Genomic DNA, 27974 nt, shown 5'->3' with positions numbered 1-27974 from the left:
ATCCTCATGCCTGGAGGTTTTTGCAGCCAGGCTGGATGTGGCTGTGAGCAACCTGCTCTAGTGTGAGGTGTCCTTGGCTCTGGCAGGGGGGTTGGACCTGGATGATCCTTGAGGTGCCTTCCAAGCCTGACAATGCTATGATGCTATGATTCCATGCTCCTTTTGAGAGCTGGCCTCACCTTTGAGAGCAGCTTCACAGGCTGCTAAAAACCATGGTGATGGCCTGGAAGCCAAAGAAAGAGCATGCTGAGTTTATTTATTTATTTATCTGTCTATTTATTTATTTATTTGCCTTATTTTGTTTTCTCCTGCAAAGTGAGGGGGGAACAAAAAAAAAACCAACCAACTAAAAAAAAAAAACAAAAACAAAACACCAAAAAGAAAACAACAAAACAAACCCTCTCTTGCCTTCTCAGCTCAGTGTCTGGGGTCAGCCAGGTCCTCCCAGGGCCACATTGCTCTGCTAATCCTTGCCCTAGATAAGAGTGTGGTGAGTGAGGCAGAGACCGTGCCTGATGTTTCATAACACTTGGCTCTCTCTTGGTGCTGAGATTGTGTTGGTTTGGTGGGGGAAGGAGGGAGTGTTCTGGCATACAACCAGTGGCCAAGCCAAAAGGCCAAAGCTTGGCTTTGGAAGGGGCAAAAAAAAAAAAAACCAAAAAAACCAGAACCTCTTTTCCAGAAAGTAAGCGCTGCTTGGGTTTGGCACTTGTGGGTCGAAGCTATTACAGAGCCTGAAGAGCTGAAGATTTCCTCCCTGGGAAGGTTCCAGCTGTCAGATATCTAATCCTTTGGCAGCTGGCTCCCAGCCTGGTCCCACAGGGTCAGGGATTTTAGTCCTCCAAACCAAACAGTCTGTTAACAATCCCGTGCTGGGTGCCTTTGTCCTCCCTCAGCTCCTCGCAGGAGCTGTGCCCTTACCTTTAGTTTCGAGCAGCAGGGCATCTCTTCCTCAGGCTGTTTGGGACCCTTTTTGACCTATGCAAACCCCATGGCAGGCTCTTAAAATCCTGTCTGAAGGCTTGCCAAGCAGAACCTGGGACTCCTGTGTAGTTTGGCTGAGGCACCTTTTCCTGGAGTCAGACTAATCCTGTTTACTCTGGGAGGAGCAGCCTTTGAGGGGAGAGGGTGGGTGGGTGAGAACAGCAAAAGGATGGTTGCCTTGAAGCTTAGGAGAATGGGTGAGTGCCACCTTTTTTTTTTTTTTTTTTTTTTTTTGTCATTTGCCTGAAAATCAGCTCTGTGTGTTTTGTCTTTGCCCTTTCAGATCCTGGGTGCTGTGATCCTGGGCTTTGGGATATGGATTCTGGCTGACAAAACCAGTTTCATTGCAATCCTACGTAAGGCCACCCTGCTTGGTCCCCTTCTTTTCTCTCTCTGCTCTGTGCTGTGGCCCATGGCAATGCCTCTGTGCATGGCCTGTGACCCATGGTGTGGTGGGTTGAAGGTTTTCCCCCTACCCAACATTTAATTGCCAGACCAGCTCAGTTGGAAGCAAATGAAGCTGTTGTTTACAAGCAAAACTGCAATCCACCATGGAATGCAATGGGTGTGTACAAAATAGACAATATTTACAGGGATTTACAGGGATTTACAACTGATAAACAGCACAAAAACCCCCACCCTGGGCAAAACTAGGGGGGCCAGAAACAGCTTCCTCCTCCCTGTTCCCTACCCTCTTGTACACCATAGAGGAGAGAAAGAGCAGAGAGCTGCTTGTTCAGGTACTCACCCACAGCAAAGAACACAGCCAAGGTCAGCAAAAGCCAGCAGAGAGCACAAGTTAGTGTCTGCCAGAGTAAGGAAGCCAAAAAGAGAGAAAGTTGGACTATAGAGACCAACTTTCTTAGCAGCCTGTCCAATGGGCTGCTTTAGACTTTAGCCATTCTTTTCCTTTTTACACCCAATAGTAATTTGTTCACATTCCACCACTTTCTGTTCAAGATCTGTGGAAAAATCTCTAGGCACAGCCTGAAGCTACCACACGGGGGGTGTGGCAAGATGAGACCTTAGGGACAGGGTAGAAGGAGCAGCCCTAGAGGCAAGATGAGACCTTAGGGACAGGGTGAGAAGGAGCAGCCCTGGAGGCAGAGCATTCCTCCTCCTCCTCTTCCTCCTCGTCCTCTGCTGCTTCTCGTTTTACCCAGAAAGCTCTCTGCAAAGGGAGCATTTCAGGAGTTAGCTTCCTTCCTGGAGATTTCCAGCATCAGCTCTTTCTCCCTGCCCCTTCACTTCCTTTCCCATGCCTTGCCCCTCTTTCCCTCTGCTTCAGTAACCCAGGCTCTGGGAGGGGAGCTCAGCACAGCAGGGCACAGCCGCTGCCAAAGGAGCCTCTTGTGCTTGCTTGGCCACCTGCCCAGTACAGAGGGAAACAGGGAGCCACAGCACTCCCAGCACAGAGCTTCTGGCCAGCAGAGCCTCCTCTGGCATGGCTCAGTCCCACTGGCACTTCTCTGAAGTGTCTTTTGGGTTGGAAGGACCTTAGTCCTTCTTTCAGTGAGAAGCTGAGTGAGCAGCTGCAGAGGTGCAGCAGCCTGAGCACTTGAATGGTTTCTATCATGGCCAAGGAGATGCTGGGGGAGGGAGAAGTGCAGTCTGGTGAAGGCCACTCCAAGAAGGATGATCCTGCACTAGGTGCTTTGATACATCAGCACCTAAGCTGCAGAGTGAGAGTCCCAGAGGTGGGGAGGAAGTGGAGCAGGATCCTGCACAGTGAGAGTCCCAGAGGTGGGGAGGAAGGAAGAGCAGGATTCTGCACAGTGAGAGTCCCAGGAATGGGGAGGAAGGAAGAGCAGGATCCTGCCCAGTGAGAGTCCCAGAGGTGGGGAGGAAGGAAGAGCAGGATTCTGCACAGTGAGAGTCCCAGGAATGGGGAGGAAGGAAGAGCAGGATTCTGCACAGTGAGAGTCCCAGGAATGGGGAGGAAGGAAGAGCAGGATTCTGCCCAGTGAGAGTCCCTGTTCCCCTGCCCCTGCTGCCCCCCCTTGCCCCTGGTGCAGTCCCTGGCGGCAGACCCCAGGCGGTCATGAGGGGGTCTGGAGGAGCTCTGAGCGGTGGTGGCAGCTGCAGGTTTGTTTGGGTGGGTTGGTTGGTTGGTTTGTCAGCAGCTGAATTGTGTTTCCCCTCTTGCCCCCACAGAGATGTCATCTGCTAACCTGAAGACTGGTGCAGGCATCCTCATTGGCATTGGGTTTCTCACCATGCTGATGGGGTTCCTGGGCTGCCTGGGAGCCGTCAAAGAAATCCGCTGTCTCCTGGGGCTGGTGAGAGCAGTCTTGCTGTGTTTTCACACCCAACCCTCAGTGCTCCTCCTGGAGCCAAGCACCTGGGGCTCAGGTCTCCCTGGAGGGGGGAGGACAATGCTGCTGCTGCTGCTAGGTCAGCTTAGATCCAGTCCTCGCTTCGTGTGCGTGTGTGAAATTCTCCAGTGGTCAGCAGGGCTGTGGCAGAGGCTGCTCAGGTGTTAGTGATGAGGAGCTAAGAGCTCTGGGGAGTAAGAAAGGATGCTGAATGCAGAGTCCTGCACTGGGCAGGAAGAATCAACTGCAGCAGGACAGGCTGGGTGGGGATCTGATGGAGAACAGTCCCCTGGAGAAGGAGCTGGGAGTGCTGGTGGCCAACAAGTTCTGCATGGGACAGCAATGTGCCCTGGGGGCCAAGAGGGACAATGGGGTCCTGGGGGGCATTCAGAGGAGTGTGTCCAGCAGAGCCAGGGAGGTTCTCCTCCCCCTCTACTCTGCCCTGCTTAGACCTCCCCTGGAATATTGCATCCAGTTCTGGGCTGCTCAGGTCAAGAGGGACAGGGATCTGCTGGAGAGAGTCCAAGGGAGGGCCCCAAGGATGCTGAAGGGACTGCAGCACTGCCTGGTGAGGAGAGGCTGAGAGCCCTGGGGCTGTTCAGTCTGCAGAGGAGAAGACTGAGAGGGGATCTGATCAATGTCTATCAATAGCTGAGGGCTGGGGGTCAAGAGGGAGGGGACAGGGACAGACTCTGCTCAGTTGTGCCCTGGGATAGGACAAGGGGCAATGGATGGAAACTCCAGCACAGGAGGTTCCACCTCAACATGAGGAGGAACTTCTTCCCTGTGAGGGTCCCAGAGCCCTGGAACAGGCTGCCCAGAGAGGTTGTGGAGTCTTCTTCTCTGGAGCCTTTGCAGCCCTGTCTGAAAGTGTTCCTGTGTGACCTGTGCTGGATTCTCTGGTCCTGCTCTGGCAGGGGGGTTGGACTGGAAGATCTCCAGAGGTCCCTTCCAACCCCTCACACCCTGTGAGCCTGTGATGTCACCAATGCTTTCTGCAAACAGTGAGTTTAGTATTACCAGCAGAGCAAAGCTGTCCCAGGTGACCCCCACCATCCAGCAGCCAGTTGTCTTTTCCACCCCTGTGAGCACAGTGCCAAGCATTAAGGGCAGAGGGAGAGAAAAGGAAGAGTGACAGTGTCCTGCTGTGGTGCAGAGGGCAGCTGCTGTGAAAAGCCTAAGAGCTGAGAGAGACTCAGATGGGAATGTCCTCTGGCAGGACCTCTTCCAAAGTTTCAGCTGAAGGAGGTTTTCTGTCTGGGATGGATAATGTGACCCAAGCTTGGTACACCTCAGACAGCTGCTTGGAGTTCTCCTCCACAGCATATCTGGGTAGGCACCAAGTGTGGCCACACTGTGTCCTGGAATGAGGAATGTTTCCTGATGTCATGGTGGGAGCTGCCACTGATGAAAAGCAGCCTCAGGTGTACTGTGTCCAGCTCTGGAGTCCTCAGCACAGCAGGGACATGGACCTCTTGCAGCAGGGCCACAGGAGGCCACAACAGTGATGCAAGGGCTGGAAGCCCTCTGCTGTGAGGCCAGGCTGACAGAGTTGGGCTTGTTCAGCCTGGAGATGAGAAGGTTCCAGGAAGACCTCTCTCTGGCCTTTCAGTGCTTGAAGGGCTGAGCAGAAAGGTGGGGACAGAGTTTTGAACAGGGCATGATGTGACAAGGGATGATGGCTTGGACTCAAAGAGGGAGATTGAGACTGGAGAGAAGAGAGGAATTTACAATAAGGGTGGTGAGACCCTGGCCCAGGTTGCTCAGAGGGGTGGTAGAAGCTCCATCCCTGGAACCATTTCAGGTCAGGTTGTTTGGGGCTCTGAGCAACCTGCTCTAGTGGAGGATGTCCCTGCTTACAGCAGAGGGGTTTGGACTAGATGGCCTTGAAAGGTCCCTTCCAACCCAAACCATTTTATGATTCTGTCTCTGGCTCCTTTAAAAGTAGTTGGTTTGGTGAATCTTCACTTGAGCCTCTGAAACAAATGAGGTGTAAGTGAGGAAAAAGAACAACAAAACCCAAATGGATTTTTCTTGCCATGGAGGTGTGGAGTATCACACAGTATCAGAGTATATCAGAGGTTGGAAGGGACCTCCAGAGATCATCCAGTCCAATCCCCCTGCCAGAGCAGGAGCACCCAGGGTAGTCTGCACAGGAATGCATCCAGGTGGGGTTGGAATGTGTCCAGAGAAGGAGACTCCACAACCTCTCTGGGCAGCCTGCTCCAGGGCTCTGTCACCCTCACTCTAAAGAAGTTTCTCCTCTCCAGAGCTGAAACCTTCTCTGTTCCAGTTTGTCTCCATTGTTCCTTGGCTTATTGCTGTGCACCACCCACAAGAGCCTGGCCCCCTCCACTTGCCCCCAGCCCTCAGCTATTGATAGACATTGATCAGATCCCAGAGGCAGAATCCAACTGATAGAGGCCTGAATGGAGTGGGAATTGGGCTGGAGGTGGGAGAGGGAGTCCCAGCTGGGATGACAGGTGGCAAGGCTGCTTTGTAAACCACCTCCCTTTTGAAGTCTTCTCTTGGCCTGGTGGGTGGGGGAAGTGCTGAAGTTCCCTGGTGTGATGCAGATGCTTGTTACTGAGGAGGGCATGGCTGAGAGCAGAGCTTGTCTGCTGGACCAAGCTGGTGGCTCAACCTTGTGCCTTCCTGTGGTGTGAAATGTTGCTAAGCCTTCTGCTGGCAAAGGCTGAGAGGTGCTCACCTGTTGGGTCTCTTGTTTTCTTGTGTGTTCTCCCCAGTATTTCAGCTGCCTGATGATAATCCTCATAACTCAAGTTACTGCTGGACTGGTCATCTACTTCCAGAAGCAGATGGTGAGTGTGTTCTCCATGGTCTGGCTTTGAGGGAACAGGAGAGAGCTGGAAATGCTCTCTTCCAGACTGCACTCCAGCATTAGCAGGCACCACTGGCTTCTGCTTTGCTCTGCCCCAAGCTACCAGCTGGGCACTTTGCTGCTGTGGTGCCCACCTCAGCAGTGCTGCTTTCTCAAGGGTTCTGAAACTCTCTTTGATGATGCAGAATTCACTTTTCTGGGCAGTGGGAAGAGCAAAAAGAAATTCCTGGGAAGCTTTTGGCCACAGCTCCTCTCTGCTGCAGACTGTTATTTGGGCATGGAGCTGCCATCAGTGGGGCCTCAAGGCATCACCAGCCTGAGTGGTTGCTTTTCTGGTTGGCCACCTTCCTTGTGTTGTCTTCTTCCAACCAGTGCTGGAGGGAAGGGATCCATCCAGAGGGACCTGGACAGGCTGCAGAGCTGGGCCCAAGACAACCTCATGAGGATCAACAAGACCAAGGGCAAGGTCCTGCAGCTGGGTCAGGGCAATCCCAAGCACTGATATAGGCTGGGCAGGGACTGGAGAGCAGCCCTGAAGAAAAGGCCTTGGGGGTGCTGGGGGAGGAGAAGCTCAGCAGGAGCCAGCAGTGAGCACTTGCAGCCCAGAGAGCCAAGCAGAGGCTGGGCTGCAGCAAGAGAAGTGTGGCCAGCAGGGCCAGGGAGGGGATTCTCCCCCTCTGCTCCACTCTGCTCAGACCACACCTGGAGCTCTGGGTCCAGTTCTGGAGCCTCTGTTCCAGGAAGGATCTGGAGGTGCTGGAAGGTGTCCAGAGAAGGGCCATGAGGATGAGCAGAGGGCTGGAGCTGCTCTGCTCTGGAGACAGACTGAGAGAGTTGGGGTTGTGCAGTCTGGAGAAGAGAAGGCTCCCAGGAGACCTTCTTGTGGCCTTCCAGGATCTGAAGGGGCTCCAAGAAAGCTGGGGAGGGACTTTTGAGGGTGTCAGGGAGTGATAGGACTGGGGGGAATGGAGCAAAACTAGAAGTGGGGAGATTCAGATTGGATGTTAGGAAGAAGTTGTTCCCCATGAGGGTGGTGAGAGACTGGCAGAGGTTGCCCAGGGAGGTGGTGGAAGCCTCATCCCTGGAGGTTTTTGCAGCCAGGCTGGATGTGGCTGTGAGCAACCTGCTGTAGTGTGAGGTGTCCCTGGCCATGGCAGGGGGGTTGGAACTGGCTGAGCCTTGAGGTCCCTTCCAATCCTGACAATTCTGTGATTCTATGATCTTCTCCTGAGCATGGGTCCCTGTGCTCACCCTGGGGTATATACCAAGCATGGAAGGCAATCAAACCTCTGGTGGAGCTCTGGGGTTCCAGGATTCAGTCCCACATCTCTGTGTAAAGCTCTCCTTACAAGAAGTCTCCTCTTTGCCCTGAGAGCAAACCCAAGTGTCTGGCAGTTCCTGTACTCCAGTTTGAACTCAGAGCCAAGTGGTTTCATGTTTTGGAGTGGACCTCTTGGCCAGGAATGCAGCTCCCCAGGGTGAGCTTCTAGAGCTCCAATGCACTTGGTGATGTAAAAGGAATAACTGTTGTGCTACTGAAGTTCATTGCAGCCTGGCTGTAGGTTCTCTGATGGAGACAGTGCCCAGTCAGCTCTCCAGCTGTGTGACAGCTAAACAGGGAGTGGAGTAAGTCCTAACCCTGCAGTTCCTGCTGCCTTCTCTCTTGGTCTGCAGGTATCTGTCCTAGGTAACCCTGTCCTCTGGCTGCAGTGAGTGGGGGTTGGTCTCCTCTCCCTAGTGGCAGGGGATAGAAGGAGAGGAAATGGCCTGAAATTGTGCCAGGGCAGGGTTAGGTTGGAGATTAGGAGAAAGTTCTTTGCTGCAAGGGTGGTCAGGGATTGGAACAGGCTGCCCAGGGAGTGCCCATCCCTGGAGGTGCTCAAGGAACCTGTGGCCATGGCACTTGGGGACATGGTTTAATGGCCAGGCTGGGGTTGGGGTGATGGTTGGACTGGGTGATCTCCAAGGGCTTTTCCAACCCAAAGAGTTCTGTAATAACTGTGTATATATCCCCCTGCATGGCAGTGCTGGCTTCTCCTGAGCCAGCCTCCTGTTAGGTGCTTCCAGCAAGCAGGGGGTCGAGGAGGAGATGGATGGGGCCTGCTGGTGAAGTCTGGGGGGCAGGTGCCTGCCCCCAGCATAGCTGCTGTGAGCTTTGGAGAAGTGGTTGTGCTGACTGTGAGCAGCTGTGGGTTGGGTTCCTTGCCAGATGTGGTGTGAACACAGCTTGCTCTCAAGAGCTGGCTGGAGCTGGAGAGGAAACCCAGACGTGGGTAGCTGGTGTGCAAAGTCACAGCTTGGAACAAGCTGCTGATTCTCAACCAGCTCTGACTAATGCAGGGGAGGAGGGGAGGGGATGGGCATTCCCCTGCCATGGGCAAACAGGGCTTTTCTGACCATGAAATTCCATGCCTCCCTTGCTATTTCTCCACCAGCTGTCCCTCTGCTCTTGTAAAGGCCAGCTCTGGAGCTGTAGCTCTTCATCTGAACCTCAGTCAGACTAGGAAGGGCATGAAAGTGCTGGAGGTTGTTCTGCAGAGCCCTAGCAAGGGAATAAAAGTGCTGGAGGTTGTTCTGCAGAACCCTAGCAAGGGAATAAAAGTGCTGGAGGTTGTTCTGCAGAGCCCTAGCAAGGGAATAAAAGTGCTGGAGGTTGTTCTGCAGAACCCTAGCAAGGGAATAAAAGTGCTGGAGGTTGTTCTGCAGAACCCTAGCAAGGGAATAAAAGTGCTGGAGGTTGTTCTGCAGAGCCCTAGCAAGGGAATAAAAGTGCTGGAGGTTGTTCTGCAGAACCCTAGCAAGGGAATAAAAGTGCTGGAGGTTGTTCTGCAGAACCCTAGCAAGGGAATAAAAGTGCTGGAGGTTGTTCTGCAGAGCCCTAGCAAGGGAATAAAGTGCTGGAGGTTGTTCTGCAGAGCCCTAGCAAGGGAATAAAAGTGCTGGAGGTTGTTCTGCAGAGCCCTAGCAAGGGAATAAAAAGTGCTGGAGGTTGTTCTGCAGAGCCCTAGCAAGGGAATAAAAGTGCTGGAGGTTGTTCTGCAGAGCCCTAGCAAGGGAATAAAAGTGCTGGAGGTTGTTCTGCAGAGCCCTAGCAAGGGAATAAAAGTGCTGGAGGTTGTTCTGCAGAACTCTAGCAAGGGAATAAAAGTGCTGGAGGTTGTTCTGCAGAACTCTAGCAAGGGAATAAAAGTGCTGGAGGTTGTTCTGCAGAGCCCTGGTTGTTCTGAGGATTTGTCCTCCTTGCTAGCTGCTGTTTGCAGCCAACAGATCTGCATGAGGCCTGCAGGCACTTGCCTGAGGGCCAGGGACTGGGGGTTAGTTCCAGGATCTGAAGTGCCTGGGGTGATGAGAGCCTCCTCCTGGTTTCATGTGTTGCTTAGATGCTAATAAATGCTGGGGGAAGCTCCTAGCTGGAGGCTCAGGCAGGGGACAGGACAGTGCAAGTGCAGGGTTCTGCTCCTGGGCCAGAACAATCCTCACTGTCAATACAGACTGGGGGAGGAGGGGAGAGAAAGCAGCCCTGAGGAAAAGGACTTGGGGGTGCTGGGGGATGAGAAGCTGGCCAGGAGCAGGCAGTGTGAGCTTGCAGCACAGAAGGCCAAGGGCAGCCTGGGCTGCATCCAAAGCAGCATTGCCAGCAGAGCCAGAGAGCTGATTCTGACACTTTGCTCTGCTCTGCTGAGACCTCACCTGCAGTGCTGTGTGCAGGGCTGGAGCCCTCAGCACAGGAAGGACATGGACCTGATGGAGAGGGGCCAGAGGAGGCCACCAAGATGATCAGGGGGTTGGAGCAGCTCTGCTGTGAGGACAGGCTGAGGGAGCTGGGGGTGTTCAGCCTGGAGAAGAGAAGGCTCCAGGGAGACCTAAGAGCAGCCTGCCAGGACCTGAAGGGGCTACAGGAAGGCTGCAGAGAGACTGTTTGCAAAGGGCTGCAGGGACAGGACAAGGGACAATGGCTTCAAACTAGAGCAGAGCAGATTGAGATTGAGTGTTAGAAACAAATTCTGCATCAGGAGGGTGGTGGAACACTGGAAGAGGTTGCCCAGGGAGGTGGTTGAGGCTCCTTCCCTGGAGGTATTCAAGGTAGAGGCTGGATGAGGCCCTGGGCAACCTGATCTAGTTGGGGCTGTCCTTGCTGAGTGCAGGAGGTCAGACTGGATGAGCTTTGGAGGTCCCTTCCAGCCTGGACCAATCTGTGATAGGTGGTTGACAGAAGCCTGCAGTGATCAAGACTGGAAGCCAAGAGCTGTGCTCTTGTGCCTGGTGTTCAGCTGTCCCCAGCTCATGTGAAGGGGAGACAAAGTCCTGCTGCTTTTTCTGGCAGCAGTCCATGGCTTTGGTGTCTGGGCTTTGAGTGCCTCTGTGTCTTCTGACGCCAGGCTGGGCAGCAGCTGGGAGCCCAGGGAGCATGGATGGCCATTGCCTGGGGAGCAGCTGGGCTCCAGCAAGTCCTGAGAGGCCTTAGATGTGTGTGAGGGTGGTGAGGAGGGGGCCAGCCTGCTGCTGGAGGGGAGTGGGTTGTGCCGTATCGGCGGGGTGGGCGGGGCTGTGGGTGGGGTTTCGCTCTGCCCGGGTTGCACACGGGTGCGGGTGTGAGCGAGGGCGGCGTGTGCGCGTGGTGCTGTAGTGCTGGCGGGGAGGCTGGGAGTCGTTAGTGTAGGTGGCTCTGAGATGATCTGTGTGTCGATGAGCTGGATGTGATTGGGTGATGAGAGTGTGTCGGCGGGGAGGCTTGGTTGGATCTCATGGCTAGGGCATTTATTCGTGTTTAAGGTCCTCCGACGTGGACGCCCGCAGCTGGTGACACACCAGTTCGCTAACTCTATGCGGTCTCGAGTGCCGCATCTGCTCAAGACTGGCACGAGAAGCATAATACCTACTGCCCAAAATCACCCAGCGAGTGATTATGATGTTAGTGGAGTATTCCGAGTATAGAGAGAATGTCACATCTATATGTGCCATAGCGACCACGCCTGCTTGCTCTCTTGCACAGGTGTCTATACTGGCTATACTGATGGCAAGTGCTCGGGTTGGTACATGCTCTTGCGATAGAATCTTTAGCGAAGAGCAAGCAAATCGAGCTCCCGAGTAACAGACAGAGAACCGATAGCCTGGTCGCTCCGTTCATGAACCTAGACATAATGAGCGTCATGTTCTCACCCTTGATGATTGAGCATGAATCCAGCAGCCATAGCGTACTTAGATGCTTATGAGGTACATGCGGTACACGATGAGTACTACAGAGTACGCATATCTGCCAGAGTACGCCTTCCTGACTTGGCACAGCTGACTATTGTATCATGCTAGGTTGACATTCTTCATTTCTAGGACGTTGCTGATGATGAAGAGCCTCAGCTTGCTGGACATTGCATGTCCCTCCCTGAGTGTCTTCTCCCCCAGAAGCGGCCTAGACATCTCACACCCGAGAATGCTCTGCACTCTTGCAATGGCGTTAAGCCTAGGGTCTAATGTGAGAAGCTGTCACTGGGCACGGCATTCAACCCAGTGTAAAATGCATGGTTGCCTAAGTTGGCGTGGATTCAATTTCGGCTTTGTTGCTGAGCGCAATCTCCACCAATACACTCTTATTTGAATTGAGAACGTATATAACCAAACTCACTTCTCTACTACACTCGACGCAAGCGCACATCATACACTTACGTTCAAGTAGATGCTCACTTTACTACATCAAGCGCTCGTGCCATGCAGACATCTATCTCACACATCTAGATTTTTTTTCTTAAACAGTACGTGCACGCGATTAATCTCTGTCGCTAAACCTAATTATACAACGAGTCTAAGCATCTAGAGAGTAATCTATGTAGTGCACGACATGGGGTGGGAGAGTCATCAACCTTTGGCGCGCTTTCAAATCAATCTCTAGCACACTAGAATCGAACAGTGGTCTTGTCTCTATCTTACTACCCTGCAGAATAATCTCCAGACATCAAAACTGTAGAACATACATCGATTGCATGATTGGATTCTTATCACAGGAACGCCACAACAGTCCTGAGAGCTAGTCTAAGCCAGCTCCCTCAATTGCTGGTAGCGATAGCTGCACATAAATCTGTCTGCCTTAACTGGGTGCAGTATGTAACTTAAATTGCATGGTGTGCGGCGTACTGTGATAATAGAGAGATGCGAAGAGCGTAAGTAAGGCGCGGGCGAGTGGAACAGTAAACAAGCAGTGGGTGGAGAGTGAGAACAATCAGAGCATGGTAGAGCGCTTGAGAGTAGGGAATCGAGTGCCATATTACGCAACCTGACGCGACTCTACCCTGCTGGAGCCACAGATGTATGTACAGGAATTCAGAGCTGCAGTCCCGATCAGTCTGTGTCTGACTATTCTCAGGAGCTTCAGTCCGATTGCATAAGAGTCACCATGAGGAGAGCAATAGAGGAGCATCTAAACCAGGTGTTGGAAAGAGGTGCACAGAAATGGTGCCACAATATATCCTAGGCGACTGCGAGAGAGGTACTCCAGGAGAACATGTCGCTTCTCAACACCCTACACTTTTGAAAGGTGCCCAAGTCTATAGCCAATGTGTGCACAGATGATACACAGCCTTTCTCTCATTGCGAGACAGAACTGATGACTGTGTGTGAGCTCCTACTTGTAAGAATCACTTAGATTATCTTCTATTAAGAACGCTACTTAGCCGCTAACATAACACGAAAGGGATGAGGTATAGTGGGGCCAACCATGCACATGACACATGCACAGAGCAATAATCATCACATCGCGTCTCTCTCTATTGACACTCTGCATCTTAGAGCGCATTCTTCTATCCTGTAACAAGCAACGGACTGCGTCTGAAAAAGCGAATTAACTTAGTAGTTAAAGATACATTGTTGCAGTTCTACGGTGAACAGCGGAAGCTTAACTGCGGTCTACATCGAAGCGATACATAGCTAGAACTGAGTCTCACTCTAACGTTCATAACTCTCTTCTATCACACACAGACTATGCAAGCTTCGATGCACACGCTCACTGCGCGATGTAGTACAGACACAAAATGGGGTTTAAGCACAATACCACTGCAAGCTATAACTGAGCCTTTCTCTTCATGTGGCTTAGTCTCACCATATACAATAACTCTGTGATAGTAATTGTCTTGATACACACATAGAGGCATTACATCTCTACATGAGACACATGACTCTCATAACATGACATCAAGAGAGCATAGCGAGGCAACCTTGATTTAATTAACGAGCGCATACTCTCTCTCTATGAGCGATTGTCATTACACCTAAGATGTGATAAAGAAGAGTGCTCAACACCTCTCAACAGCACATACTCTATGCCCCAATCAATCTTACCGTCTAACGAGGTCAACTGTTTGAATGGTTCTCTCACGTGGCCAAAAAGGTGAAAATGTAAGCATGTGGAAGGGAACAGCTGATGAGGGGCAGCTGTCTAGTGGTTGTGTGCAATGGGACTTACCTGAGACCCTGAGGGCTGGCTGGGTCATAGGTCTCTAAATGGGGCAACTCTTGCGTCTGGCAGCACGATGAGTAAGGATAGTTTAAGGGTTGTTGGCCTGGATACCTGGTTTACAGCCATTCAGTTCAACTAAGTAGCATCCATAAAAGTGATTTCCGCACTTAATTAAATTTCTTATATGCATACTCTGGCTGTTTTGTGTAATGGTTGTTTCCTGATTACTGGAGGGACTGATTCTCTAAAGTTTTAAAAGACACTCGCTCCATATAAGCACGAGCGTCAAAGTCTCACACATACCAGCTCATCTCAGCCCTAGTGGCACGTAGAAGGTGCAAGCTGCGCGCTGATTCGATCAAGATAACCCTCTACGTCACTGCGCTGCAGGTGTCTAGTCGAACATGCATCCAGAGTAAAGAGACTAAGGGGAAAGAGTTGACACACAGACGTGCCACCCGAGCGAGTGATCCGATATTGCCTGAGGAGCTGAGGAGACAGCGAGATAGTCGTACAAGCTCTTGAGACGTTTAGTGCTCGAGAATACTCTTGGTCGTTGTTTGTTCGGAAACAGAGCGTGCAGAGGCTCCGCGCTGATAGACTCAGTGTCTGAACAACAGATTCCATTGGGCAGCTGATATGACTCTCGAGCTGTAGAGCAGTGCTAGCTATAGAGAGAGGCTCCAGGCACACGCTGCATGTTGCTGTTGCAGTGACGGTTTGCGTCATCATTATCGAATTTTCTGCGATGTGCATGCGCATGATGAGACTGATATGGCTCAATACACGTGGCATGTGGATATGACCATTCCAGCACTAACCTCCATGAGCTGCATATCTCAACGTAGAGTCTTATGAACCCAATGTCGTAATGGCGCACCAGAGACTACAGTATTGACGTGCCATAGGTAGTGAGATTATCATTCACATACAAGCCATGACCTCTTCTCCGCCCGGTACACTCTCACTACGGTTCTGAAAACAGAAGACTCCATTTACCGTCCATTGTGGATAAAGCAGTGAGGCCTGTATCCTCGCAATGTCTCATGCAATCTTAGCTGCGGCTAAGATACATGCAGGTGTGGATGAAAGCAGACTAAGTTAAAAAATCAAAGTCATGAGGAACTGCGTGCAAGAGTGCAATACATATTATAGGCCAGTGCGACAGGCTCTAGCCTCCCTAGAATATGCTTATCTCCATGTAATAAGTAGCTATGAACAGTAGTTGCATAAGTCCTTAGCCTTTTGAGTATCTAGAGCTATTTCCTCAGAGGCGCGTCTCCTAGCAGGAATGGATACAGTGCAGACTCTATGATTGCGCGATATCAGATACTTGGTTCCATTAACTATGAGTGATGATAGTCACTATACTGCATAGATGCACACTTAGAATGCACGCTTCTATATTTCAGCGCTCCACACGATAATGCAAGTCCTTCCCATTGTTAAAATTCATCTCACCTGACTACTGTAACGGAGAGATAATGAGAGAATCATCAACACTGAAAGAGAACTCACTTTGAGTTAAGAGAGGAGAAAAGAGGTGGGGGGTGGTGTGGGGGGGGGAAGGTGGGGGGGGGGGGGGGGGGGGGGGGGGGGGATAGCCTTCTGGTTTATTTGTTCCTTGGGCTTTTTTTTTTTTTCTACACACACAGATATGAGTCTTGGAGCCGTACAGACTGAGTCGACATAAAAGATACTCCTGTTTGCTAATGGACAGAACAGAATTAGCTGCAACTGAGATGACAATCTAGACATAGTTCTTCGATTCTTAAATGATAATCAACAGCATGCAATTATAAGCCGTAAACCACTGTTCTCACATCAATATATCTCTCTCCTATTTATAAATCCAATACTATTTCACATTTAGCAGCTGCTCTCGCGGCCCATCCAAGACTCGTCTTATGATCTCATGAGTATTGGGATGCAATACATGTTAACTGGCGAAATTCTCTGAGCCATGAGGCTCTTAGAAAGGTAACAGAGCGTTGCTCTCTTTCCATATCACATTTTGTTTTGTCTGCGTTCCTACAGATGCATGTGTGACAGGTCTCTCGCGAACAGAAAAGTATCACGATGAAGGCAGTGGCATAGCATCTATGCTTGCTAACGAAGGAGTGAGTTCGGCAGAAGGCTAAGACATTTGGTGAGCACAGGAGTAAGGAGGCTAATCGCATCGATTTACTGATGTCTTTAACACTGTGATGTCGATCGAAGGATACAGCCCAGTACAGAAACGTCGCTGTGTGTCAGAGGTAAATATAAGCGACGAGCCAAAAAGAGTCTCTAACATTGACAGAACTAGTGAGCAGGGCTAGCAGAGCGATATGAGCTGGAGAGACGAAGTCTAGCATGGGAGCCAGGGAGACAGTCAATAGCCAACGACCTTCCGTTTAGCACCAGCAACTGTCCGCGCATGAAAGTGTATAGTTAGTTCACGAGAGACTCCGTCTACCCTCATAGGTACACCGGCGTCCACGACGAGCACAGTTACCTCTACATCTCTCTCTCAGATGCCAGCAGACATGAGAGCAGACACTATTCATCAGCGAGAGATCGTAAGGTCTCGCGTGCGCTCAACTCTACTCTAGCTGCACACACAATCATGTATCTGAGCACTTGTTCTTGTGCAGTCACGCTACAAGAAGGGGACAACTCATCCTGACACCTATAGATACAGCTCATCTCAACTAAAATGATTTTCCAGCCCTCCTCTGCCTAGGTTGAGACTCTCTTATCAACACCTGTAAGCGCTACCTTCTATCAGGAGGTCATCACTCTGCAGTCAATTTTCTATGTGTAGCAACTCAACGGGGGGGCATCATTACAAACGATGGCCATCACTTACTATGATCCATATTGTCCTGCTGTGAAGATGCGAGTGAGAACTTGCAAAACTCCGCTGTCTTGTATCTTCTCTACTACCCGAAATCAAACACTGTGCACAAGGACAATGGCCGTTCCATATCACTGCAGTCTGAGATGAGTCGCCGTGCGATGAGTCATTCGACCTGTCTCTCTTCTACATGTGTCCGCTCTACACACACACAGTGCGAAGTTATGAGAGATTTAGTCTAATCGATATCGAGAGATGACCTAGTTCACCATACGCTGAAGAGAGGAGGGACATCCTCTTATATAAGTATGTCCACTGCGAAGCGTAGAGTATTGGAACGTCTGTTAGCGCGAAAGAGCTCATGATGACACATTGGTTAAGCTGCTCAATGTGAGAGAGGGATTCGTAGATCTCGCCATGAGTGCATGACATTCGAGAGATCGATACTTCTCCCTGGCTACTAGATGCTCCGAGTGCGAGTGCGATGAGATAGATGGCCACATCGAGCAGCGCGACCGACCGAGGATCGTCAGACTCAGTTAGATGAAGATGTGGAAGCCCTTCCCCTTGGAGTGTCCCTTTCCGCGCGAGCAGTCACAAAGGATGCCGAAGTATTCGAGTTCTCCTAGAAGAATCACAGCGGACTTCCGCGATCCTTCCGGTGGGCGACATCCTAATGAGAGCGAGAGTCTTTAGAAATCACTGAACATCGAATGTCCTTGCATCTGAGCACTCATATAAATAGCGTTCCGGAGGTGAGATAATCTGGGTTCACACCTGGAATCAAATCCTTGGACAGCTCACCTCTTCCTCGAGCTCACGATCAAGCATAGGTAGTCTATATCACGCACTGCTTGTGTAAATGTTATGCCTCATGGTATAACTTGTCCTCTGGACAGAAAGCACTTGCAACAGCTGTACCAAGACAACTAGACCCTCTCAAAACACAGGGACATTATACAGCGAGCTTCTGATTTAGGGAGATATATCAAACGAGTGACTGAGCAGATAGACACACAAAGTGGTCGCGAGCATACTCCTTATTACTGTCAGGCGAGAGCTTGAAAGCGCACAGTCAACAGCTACAAGCCGTCATGTGTATGACCGTCAACAGATCTCAAGACATCACATACAAGAAAGAGGCCAGCATGTAAATGAGCAAGTGATCATCGCTGTTAGAGTCTAGTCCTAAAATGCAGACCTCCGCTACACCAACAATCTATGAGCTAAACCACGTATCAAATTTTATACAAATCAAGGGCGAGCGCGCGTGCACGAAATCATTCGAGACTATACAGCACCTCTAACCTTGGAATGATAAAGATGAGGCAATTTACATAACCATGCCACTGCATACATCTCATGAAGTGCACAATAAGAAGAGAGAGACTCAGCCGGACGAGCAATTAAAGCAGATACTGGTAGTAGAGAGTCCAGAAAACACCTTGACAGAACCAGAAGGCTTCAATATCGATGGCGATTAAAGGTCTGATGAGATGTGACAAGGAGTAAGGAACATGGCGACCTAGAAGACACAAGCACGTGCAGAGCCTATGTGACATCTGTGACTCCTATATTTAGAAGTCAAGCAGACATGTTGACTGCATTCTCCCAGAGTCATATTAGATGGCCAGAGAAACACGAGTGAGGACGAGGAGTATACGTGTTTCGGTTGCAAATAAAATCATGTGTCAGATAGAAGGGGCGTACGGTCAAAAGGACAACATGCAATGGCGATACGTTACTCAGTATCATCCTAGTGGGGTGTACACACTTCGCTCAACTAATCTGTGCAAGCATACTGTGCGTGCGCTTAGTGAGCGATGGATACTGCTCTGTGCTTCACTTATGCAAGGATACTGCGAGGTAATGATGAATTTCTGTTGGTTTTTTTTGTTTGAGATTTCTTTGGTATAAAAAGAAACATGGGTCTTGAACCGCACTATGACTCTTAGATTATGCATGCTTTCTGTTAATGTATCATTTCATATGCGAGTCTAATTGCATCTTCAGCTAAGAGTGAGAGCAGAGCATGAGAGAGCTATGACACTAATGATAGAAAGAGTCTGATACTCGTAAGCTCAGCGTGCAGCCGCAAGATAGACAACGTGATTTCGCGAGATACACCAAACGACTGAAAAACCTATCTCAATTAGTTGCAGCGCCTCTAAGGACGGAAATGAGAAGTCACAATGAGAGGATAAGGCCACAGTGAGTACACTATTCCAGTTCTCGATATTATACGTGCTTAGCCGTGAGAGTATAGTGACCTTTCCTCTGACGTGTCGCGAATCGTTGTTATGAGATAGATAATACATCTGTGTGTGGACTTGTGTAGAGCGAGACATGCTTGTGAAATGTAAAGAGATGATTGATCACAGATCTGTATCAGACTGAAAGCCATAGATCAATATGTTCATTCTACAAATGATGTGCGCCTCGAGGGCGATGCGTGCAAGACACTGGAGAGACATTGATGTTGTCTCTCGCCGGTTCGTTTACGTAGTTATCTGTGACCCCTCTGTTTCACACGAGAGATGAGTTTAATAAGGACTGAGACAGTCTAGTTCTAGACAAGGCTACTATCGTGCCAGGCTACTTGTACATGAAATGAGTCTGATCATAACAGTCCTCTCAAAGTGTCTCTACATCAATCAATGCAGGCCATCAGGATATTGTTAAGATGAAGCTATGAGAACTTAGAGGTGACAGAGGAATCCATGCGAGCATCTGGTCAGACTCATACACACATGCACTGAGTAATCTATCACCAGTACTCACATCAGAGCGTGGATGATCAAGCGTAGACATTGGCAGCCTATATGTTCCTCAATAGACCATTATACAATGACAGGTATTCAGAAAATGCAGTGCTACTGCATGCTGTGAAAGCAGCACTGGATTGAAGATTATGACCCCACAGCTGATGGGCAGAAGAAGGACTTGCAGGAGGTGTGGGACTATGTGCAGAAACAGGTGAGTCCCACTGGGGAGACAGCAAGAGGCAGAGCACCACAGAAACATTCAGGTTGGAAGAGACCCTCAGGATCACCAAGTCCAACCCAGAACCCTACTCTACAAGGCTCACCCCTAAACCATATCCCCAAACACCACATCCAAACCACCTTGAAACACCTCCAGGGTTGGTGACTCCACCACCTCCCTGGGCAGCACATTCCAATCCCTGACCACTCTTTCCCTGAAGAAAGTGTTCTACTGTCCAGTCTAAACCTGCCCAGTGGCAGGTTGGTATTTGTCAGCCCACCCAGTGGGCTTTGGACCTGGGCTGAGGGCAGGGAAGGGAGTTGCTGCAAGAGGCAATTTGATCTGGTGGATCTACAGAGTCAGGTGTGGTGCCTGCAGGCTGGAGAAGTGTCTTGCTTGCTGTAGGCTAGGCAAGGCCATGAGCCAGCCCTGCCCACAGTGGCCGTTGGCACTGGCTGGTATCATGGGATGGCTTGGAAAGGACTCAGGGCTCACTGCTCCATCCTGGCAGTGATGCCTCTCAAGGAGGTTTGGTTGCTCAGGGAGGGCCTCATCCACTCTGCCCTTCAACACCCCCAGGCAGGAGGCAGCCACAGCCACTCTGGGCTGTGCAGTCTCACCACCCTCATCCTGAAGAACTTCTTCCTCAGCTCCAGTCTAACCCTGCTCTCCCTCAGCTTCCAACCATTCCCCCTTGTCTTGTCTCCAGACACCCTCATGAGAAGTCCCTCTGCAGCCTTCCTGTAGGATCCTTTCAGGTACTGGAAGGTAACTCTTAAGGTCTCCCTAGAGACTTCTCATCTCCAGGCTGAGCACCCCCACCTCCCTCAGCCTGTCCTCATAGCAGAGGTGCTTCAGCTCTTGGGTCATCTTTGTGGACTCTCTCCACCAGCTCTGTGTCCTTCTTCTGCTGGGGACACCAGAATCAGAGGTGAGGTCTCAGCAGAGCAGAGTCAAGGGACAGAATCTTCTCTCTTGCCCTTCTGGCTGCACTCCTGTGGCTGCAGCCCAGCACACAGCTGCCTTCTGGGCACTGCCAGGTCACAGAATCACCCAGGTTGGACAAGACCTCAGAGATCATCAAGTCCAACCTATTCCCTAATACCTAACACCTCCTGACAACTAAACCATGGCTCCAATGGCCACATCCAAGCTTTCTTTGAACACCTCCAGGGATGGTGACTCCACCACCTCCCTGGGCAGCACATCCCCATGGCTTCTCCTCAACCAACACCCTCCCCCTTGTTGTTCCCCTGACTGTGTAACCTCAGGTGGCACCCAACACTTCTCTGTGCCTGCAGGGCCTCCAGAGAAGTGTCTTAGCTCCAGCTTCTTGCCAGGCAGGGTGAGTGACACTGTTTGCCTTACTCCTTAGTTGCTGGCTTCTTTGTGATGGCTCTTCTGCAAGTGTCAGGGTTGGTGGGAGCCATCCAGCTGCTCATGGTTGCTGTTTTTAGCATCAGGGGCAGCACTTGAGCAAGTAGGTCAGTGCTGAGGCGTGCTGGAGTCATGCTGGCTGTTGCCTGCCAAACCACAAGCTGGGGAGGTGGCTGTTGTGGTTAACTACATGCCCAGCATGGGACTGCTGTGTGCTGGAAGTACAAAGGGAAAGCCTTTTTCTTCTGCTTGGTCTTCAGTCCTCCAAACACTGCCCTGCAGGAGTTCTCCTCCTTGGAGGCAGAATGATTGGTGATCACAGGATGTGAGGGGTTGGAAGGGACCTCTGGAGATCTTCCAGTCCAAGCCCCCTGCCAGAGCAGGACCAGAGAATCCAGCACAGGTCACACAGGAACACATCCAGACAGGGCTGCAAAGGCTCCAGAGAAGGAGCTTGGATCCTCTAGCTTGGATCCATCCCCCCAGTCCTATCACTCCCTGACACCCTCAAAAGTCCCTCCCCAGCTTTCTTGGAGCCCCCTTCAGATCCTGGAAGGCCACAAGAAGGTCTCCTGGGAGCCTTCTCCTCTCCAGACTGCACAGCCCCAACTCTCTCAGTCTGTCTCCAGAGCAGAGCAGCTCCAGCCCTCTGCTCATCCTCATGGCCCTTCTCTGGACACCTTCCAGCATGTCCATATCCCTCTTGGAATAGAGGCTCCAGAACTGGACCCAGAGCTCCAGGTGTGGTCTGAGCAGAGTGGAGCAGAGGGGGAGAATCCCCTCCCTGGCCCTGCTGGCCACACTTCTCTTGCTGCAGCCCAGGCTCTGCTTGGCTCTCTGGGCTGCAAGTGCTCACTGCTGGCTCCTGCTGAGCTTCTCCTCCCCCAGCACCCCCAAGGCCTTTTCTTCAGGGCTGCTCTCCAGCCAGTCCCTGCCCAGCCTTTGCTGGACTTTCTCCTCCAGCAGCTGCAGCCTTCTCTGCTGGCAGTGTAGGAATGTTCTGGGGATGGAAAGCTTTGCTGATGCCCTCCCCCAGCCAGTCCCCTTGGCATCCAGCTGGGTGGCAGCTGGCTGAGGCTCGGTGGCCTCTGGACGCCATCGTGTGGTGGCTCCCAGTGTCCCCTTGGACCACGGTGGAGACCTGGTGCTGCCTTGCTGCTGGGGAGCAGCACATGAGGAGCTCCTGCTTCGTGCCTGGTCACAGCCTGTGGGTGTTGCTCCAAGAAAAACGAAGTTTGTAGGATTTCAGTCTAATGGAAATGGTGTCGGGAGTGGGAGGGGAGCTCATAATGCTGTTAGGAGGCCTCTACTTGGGCATGATGTGCTGTCAGCACAGGCTTATAGGATGCTAGGGGGTGGAAGGGACCTCTGGAGATCTTCAGGTGCAAGCCCCCTGCTAGAACAGGACCAGCACAGGTCCCACAGGAACACATCCAGACAGGGCTGCAAAGTCTCCACAGAAGGAAACTCCACAACCTCTCTGGGCAGCCTGCTCCAGGGCTCTGGGACCCTCACAGGGAAGAAGTTCCTCCTCATGTTGAGGTGGAACCTCCTGTGCTGCAGTTTCCATCCATTGCCCCTTGTCCAGGGTGCAACTGAGCAGAGTCTGTCCCTGTCCCCTCCCTCTTGACCCCCAGCCCTCAGCTATTGATAGGCATTTATTAAATTAGGGGATCTGATCAATGTCTATCAATAGCTGAGGGCTGGGGGTCAAGTGGAGGGGGCCAGGCTCTTGTGGGTGGTGCACAGCAATAAGCCAAGGAACAATGGAGACAAACTGGAACAGAGAAGGTTTCAGCTCAACATGAGGAGAAACTTCTTTGGTGTGAGGGTGCCAGAGCCCTGGAGCAGGCTGCCCAGAGAGGTTGTGGAGTCTCCTTCTCTGGAGCCTTTCCAAACCCACCTGGATGCATTCCTGTGCAGACTGCCCTGGGTGCTCCTGCTCTGGCAGGGGGGTTGAACTGGGTGATCTCTGGAGGTCCCTTATAACCTCTACTGTTCTGTGGTACTGTGACTTGATGGATGAGCTGTGCCTGTAGGAGTGGCCCTTCAACTCTTGTGTGGATTGCAGAGGCATTCTTTGCTTGGAGGCAATGCCCCTAGCAGTTAGCACCTGGTGACCACTGGGGTATTACTTGGGAGATCACAGAATTAACCAGGTTGGAAAAGACCTCAGAGATCATCAAGTCCAACCTCTCACCCAGCACCATCCAATCAACTCAACCATGGCACTGAGTGCCTCATCCAGGCTGTTATTGAACATACCCAGGGACAGTGACTCCACCACCTCCCTGGGCAGCACATCCCAATGGCCAATCTCTCTGTCTGGGAAGAATTTCTTCCTCACCTCCAGCCTAAACCTCCCCTGGCACAGCTTGAGACTGTGTCCTCTTGTTCTGGTGCTGGTTGCCTGGGAGAAGAGCCCAACCCCCACCTGGCTACAACCTCCCTTCAGGCAGTTGTAGAGAGCAATGAGGTCTGCCCTGAGCCTCCTCTTCTCCAGGCTAAACACCCCCAGCTCCCTCAGCCTCTCCTCACAGGGCTGTGCTCCAGACCCCTCCCCAGCCTTGTTGCCCTTCTCTGGACACATTCAAGTATCTCAATGTCCTTCTTGAACTGAGGGGCCCAGAACTGGACACAGCACTCAAGGTGTGGCCTAAGCAGTGCTGAGCACAGGGCAGAATGACTTCCCTGCTCCTGCTGGCCACACTCTTGCTGATGCAGGCCAGGATGCCATTGGCCTTCTTGGCCACCTGGGCACACTGCTGGCTCCTGTTCAGGCTTCTCTTCTTCAGGCTTAACATTCCCAGCTCCCTCCTCATGTAGAACAAAGTGGATGGCCTGAGTGGTGGAGCTTCCACCTCCCCTTCCTGGCTGTTTTGTCACCTGCAGGCACATCCCCAGTGCAAAGCCTGAGCCCATGACCTGATCTCTCTCTCCCTTGCTTTCATTAGCTGGACTGCTGTGGCTGGAATGGAGCAGAGGACTGGGAAAGAAATGAGATTCTTCTCAACCAAAGTCTGTCCAAGTATCCCTGCACCTGCTCCAACCACTCCAAGGATGCTGAGGAGAACAAAGGCTTCTGTTTCATGCCTGAGCCAGTCAATGGCACTGCCACCTCTGCTGACTGGCCTGTGCATGAGCAGGTGAGTGTCTGCACCTGGGCCCCAAGGAGCCTCTGCTGCTGCCACACAGTTGTTCAGCCTGGGAAAAACCTTCCTCACAGTATCAGAGTATATCAGAGGCTGGAAGGGACCTCCAGAGATCACCAGGTCCAACCCCCTGCCAGAGCAGCATCACCCAGGGGAGTCTGCACAGGAATGCATCCAGGTGGGTTTGGAAAGTCTCCAGAGAAGGAGACTCCACAACCTCTCTGGGCAGCCTGCTCCAGGGCTCTGGCACCCTCACACTAAAGAAGTTTCTCCTCCTGTTGAGCTGAAACCTTCAAGTTTGAACCTCTTGTTCCTTGGCTTATTGCTGTGCACCCCCCAGAAGAGCCTGGCCCCCTCCACTTGACCCCCAGCCCTCAGATCTTTTTCAGATCCCTGAGCCCAACTGCTAACTCAGCACCACCAAAGCCATGTCCCTCAGCCCCACATCCACACAGCTTTGAAACTCCTCCAGGGAGGTCAACTCCACCACCTCCCTGGGCAGCACATCCCAATGGCCAATTACTCTTTCTGGGAAGAACTTTCTCCTCACCTCCAGCCTAAACCTCCCCTGGTGCAGCTTGAGGCTCTGTCTTCCTGTCCCTGCTTGCCTGGGAGCAGAGCCCAACCCCCAACTGGCTACAACCTCCCTTCAGGTAGTTGTAGAGAGCAATGAGGTCTGCCCTGAGCCTCCTCTTCTCCAGGCTAAACACCCCCAGCTCCCTCAGCCTCTCCTCACAGGGCTGTGCTCCAGACCCCTCCCCAGCCTTGTTGCCCTTCTCTGGACACATTCAAGTATCTCAATGTCCTTCTTGAACTGAGGAGCCCAGAACTGGACACAGCACTCAAGGTGTGGTCTAACCAGAGCTGAGCACAGGGCAGAATGACTTCCCTGCTCCTGCTGGCCACACTCTTGCTGATGCAGGCCAGGATGCCATTGGCCTTCTTGGCCACCTGGGCACACTGCTGGCTCATGTTCAGCTGCTGTCACCCAGTACCCCCAGGTCCCTTTCCACCTGGCTGCTCTCAGCCACTCTGTCCCCAGCCTGTAGCTCTGCATGGGGTTGTTGAGGCCAAAGTGCAGCACCTGGCACTTGGACTTGTTGAATGCCATCCTGTTGGACTCTGCCCATCTGTCCAGACTGGCAAGGTCCCTCTGCAGAGCCTCCTACCCTCCAACAGATCCACTCCTGCTCCCATCCAAGCTGTGAGCAGCCAGTTTCTTCAGGAGGATGCTGTGATCTTTGCTGACTGAGAATTTGCTTAGAGGACTTTTTCACATCAGTCTTGCTGTGGAAATTGAGGCAGAGAAGGGCAGGGATCATCCTCCCCTCTTCTGCTGCAGCCTCTCTGAAGCTTGGAGTGGCTTGGCCCTGGGATCATCCCCACTAGGAGGTAGGTCATGGATTCTCAGCTCTGTGCTTCCTTCCCTTGTGACCATCCATGTTTTCTCCCCAGGGATGCACAGATGGTGTGGAGATCTGGTTGAGGGACAACCTTGGTATCATCCTGGGGGTCTGCACAGGTGTTGCTGTTATTGAGGTGAGTCACTCCCTGGTGTGAAGCCATAGAGGGACCCTTGGGAAGGCCAAGGCTGGTTTAATGGCTCTTGGTTGTGTCCACCTGGAGCTTTGAGCTGCTGGTTTCATCCACTGGGTTCAAAAGGGAACCATTTGGTGGTTCCTGCTGCTGTTGTGTGACACTTGCCAGTTCCCCAAGCAGCATCCCCTTCTGAGGCCCCCACTTCTTGCCCAGACAGACAGATTCCAGGTGAGAGCACAACTTCTCACAGCAAAAATATCTTTCTCACCACCCCCCATTATTGTCCTCTCCTTGAGCTGGGGACCAATCTGTTCACCTCTGTGGTGTCTTTAGGTCATAGATTAGGTTGGGTTGGAGGGGGCCTTGAAGGTCATCCAGTTCCAACCCCCTGCCATGGGCAGGGACACCTCCCACCAGCCCAGGATGCTCAAGACCTTCTCCAGCCTGGCCTTGAACACCTCCAGGGAGGGGACACCCACAGCCTCCCTGGGCACCCTGCTCTCACCACCCTGACTAAAGAATTTCTTCTTCATCCCCAGTCTCAATCTCCCCTCTTCCACCTCAAAGCCACTGCCCCTGCTCCTGTCACTCCCAGCCCTTGCCAAAAAGTCCCTCCCCAGTTTTCTTGCAACCCCCTTTGGGTACTGGAAGGCTCAGAGCCTTCTTCTGAGAGGAGACCACTGTGTTCTGCTCCCCTCTACCACCCTCCTTTCCCCTTGCTCTGCCTGCTTGCTGATTTCTGCTCCCTTTCTCCCCTGCAGCTGGTGGGGATGATACTGTCCATATCCCTCTGCAAGAACATCCACAGTGAAGACTACACCAAAGTGCCCAAGTCCTGAGTTGGTGGACTCCAGAGCTGCAGCCCTGGGCAGAGAGGAGCCAACAAGAACATTCCTGCCTCCCCTCAGACTGTCCCAAACCTTCACCAGTAGTCCTGTGACATCCCATTTTTTTTTTTCTGCTAACAACTTGTTAGAGCCTGCAATACAGCCTGACCTTGCTGGCACCAGGGTGTCCTCAGGCCACCTGCATCCAGCCTCTGGATTATTTCTCCTTCAAGAAGCAGAACTTTCACCCTGGCTGGGGGCACCTGAGGCACCACCTAACCTGAGCAGGGAGGGGAGGGCAAAGCTTTTGCTGCTTGCTCCATGGCAGTGCTGTTTCAGAGCTCCATTCTACAGCCCCCCCCTGGCTGCAGTAACTCTTCCTCACACCTCTCTTCCCCTCCCCCCTTCCCAGGAGCCAGGATTGCTGTTGAGGTGGCAGTGCTTTGGTAGCTGCACCTTCCTTCCCTGCCTTGGGGAGCTAGTTGTGCTTTATAGGCCTGCTCCTCCCTGGCACTTCACCTGAGCCAGCTGCTGCTGTGCCCCTCCAGCTGACTGCTGCCCTCATGCTCACTTCTGCTTCTGGAGCCAGCCTTCAGGCAAGCTCCTCCCTTTTGAGCATGGTGAGAAGCCACCAGGAGGGAGCTAAGCCTGGCAGGGCCTGGCAGATCATGGAGGGTGGTGGTGGTCTGATGAGAAGCCACCAACGAGGATGGAGCCAAGCCTGCCTGGTCCTGGCATGGCCTGGCAGAGCATGGTGGTGGTGGTGCTGAGCTGCCTCTGGGATGGGTTCCTTCTGGCTTTGACAGGTGGATGTTTCTCCTGTTTGCCTCCCTCTCCTCCTACCACTCCTCTCAGCTTGGAGGCACTTCAGAAGCTGCTCCCTAGCATGGAGCCAGCCCCAGGCTGGTCCTGCTGGTTGCATTCTCGGGTTGCCACCTTTGCCAGAGGTTCCCAGCTGCTTGCTCCTTCCCCTGCCCCTTTGCTGGAGGTGGGGTTTAACCCTGCACAAGGAGGGCTCTGACTGGAGCACTGAGCTGCAGCTTGGGGCTGCTGCTGCTGCCCCGTTGGGGTCCTGGGGTTCAGCTGCAGGCAGCAGTTGCTTTTATTTCCCTTGTGCAGCCTTCTGGCTGTGGCCTCAGCAGCAGCTGAGGGGCTGGGGGCTGCAGTGCTGCAGGCTGGGTGCCCTCTCTGCCCACTGCCTGAGCTCTCTGCTCTCTCCAGCCAGGGGCCAGCAGCGAGGAGGACAGGGGTGAGGAAGAGGAAGCTGGGTGCAAAGCCTCCCTCCCCAGGGGTGGCTTGGCCACCACCAGCCCAGCTGCAGCTGGGTGCAACCACCCTGCCAGCAGGAAGCTGGCTGAGGGAGAAGGGGATGGTCCTTGGCCCAGCCCCTGCTCCAAGGGCTTTGGGGAGGGAGCCTTTGCCTTGCTGAGGTGGGCCCAGGGCTCTCTTGCCAGGGCTGGGGGTTGGTGGACACAATCCTCGTGCCAGGGGCTGGCTTCACTCCTTGGTGTTTCCCTTCTGGGGAGAAAGGCCTGGGGCAGGGGCAGGGGAGAGGGCTGCAAAGTGGGCAGCTGGGTTGGGGTAGAGTCTGCTTAAGGCTTTGCTGTTCTGAGGCACCTGTGCCCCCCCTGCCCCTCTCCCCTGCTCCTGCAGAGCCCCTTCCAGCTGAG

The 27974-nt window shown here is 52.4% G+C and overlaps 1 protein-coding gene across 1 annotated transcript; it reads left to right on the top strand.

The window, feature by feature from the left end:
• The first annotated feature begins 1177 nt into the window (after nt 1–1177).
• CD82 (CD82 molecule) lies at nt 1178–26316 on the top strand. Its single transcript, XM_054400272.1, has 9 exons — nt 1178–1181; nt 1239–1340; nt 3139–3263; nt 6047–6121; nt 18686–18721; nt 19317–19400; nt 23741–23932; nt 25394–25477; nt 26239–26316. Exons 1-9 carry the CDS (start codon nt 1178–1180, stop codon nt 26314–26316), a joined length of 780 nt encoding a protein of 259 aa, XP_054256247.1.
• The last annotated feature ends 1658 nt before the right edge of the window (nt 26317–27974 follow it).

The sequence above is a fragment of the Indicator indicator genome, chromosome 4, assembly GCF_027791375.1.
Source record: "Indicator indicator isolate 239-I01 chromosome 4, UM_Iind_1.1, whole genome shotgun sequence".
Taxonomy (NCBI): Eukaryota; Metazoa; Chordata; class Aves; order Piciformes; family Indicatoridae; genus Indicator; species Indicator indicator.
This window is presented reverse-complemented; position numbering and strand designations above follow the sequence as displayed.

What these genes read in the sequence shown, in the direction of transcription:
- CD82 (XM_054400272.1), top strand. An exon ending in CTGACGTGTCGCGAATCGTT is followed by an intron (nt 18,722 to 19,316) that starts GTTATGAGATAG and finishes ATGCTGTGAAAG; the next exon opens with CAGCACTGGATTGAAGATTA. An exon ending in ACTGGCCTGTGCATGAGCAG is followed by an intron (nt 23,933 to 25,393) that starts GTGAGTGTCTGC and finishes TTTTCTCCCCAG; the next exon opens with GGATGCACAGATGGTGTGGA.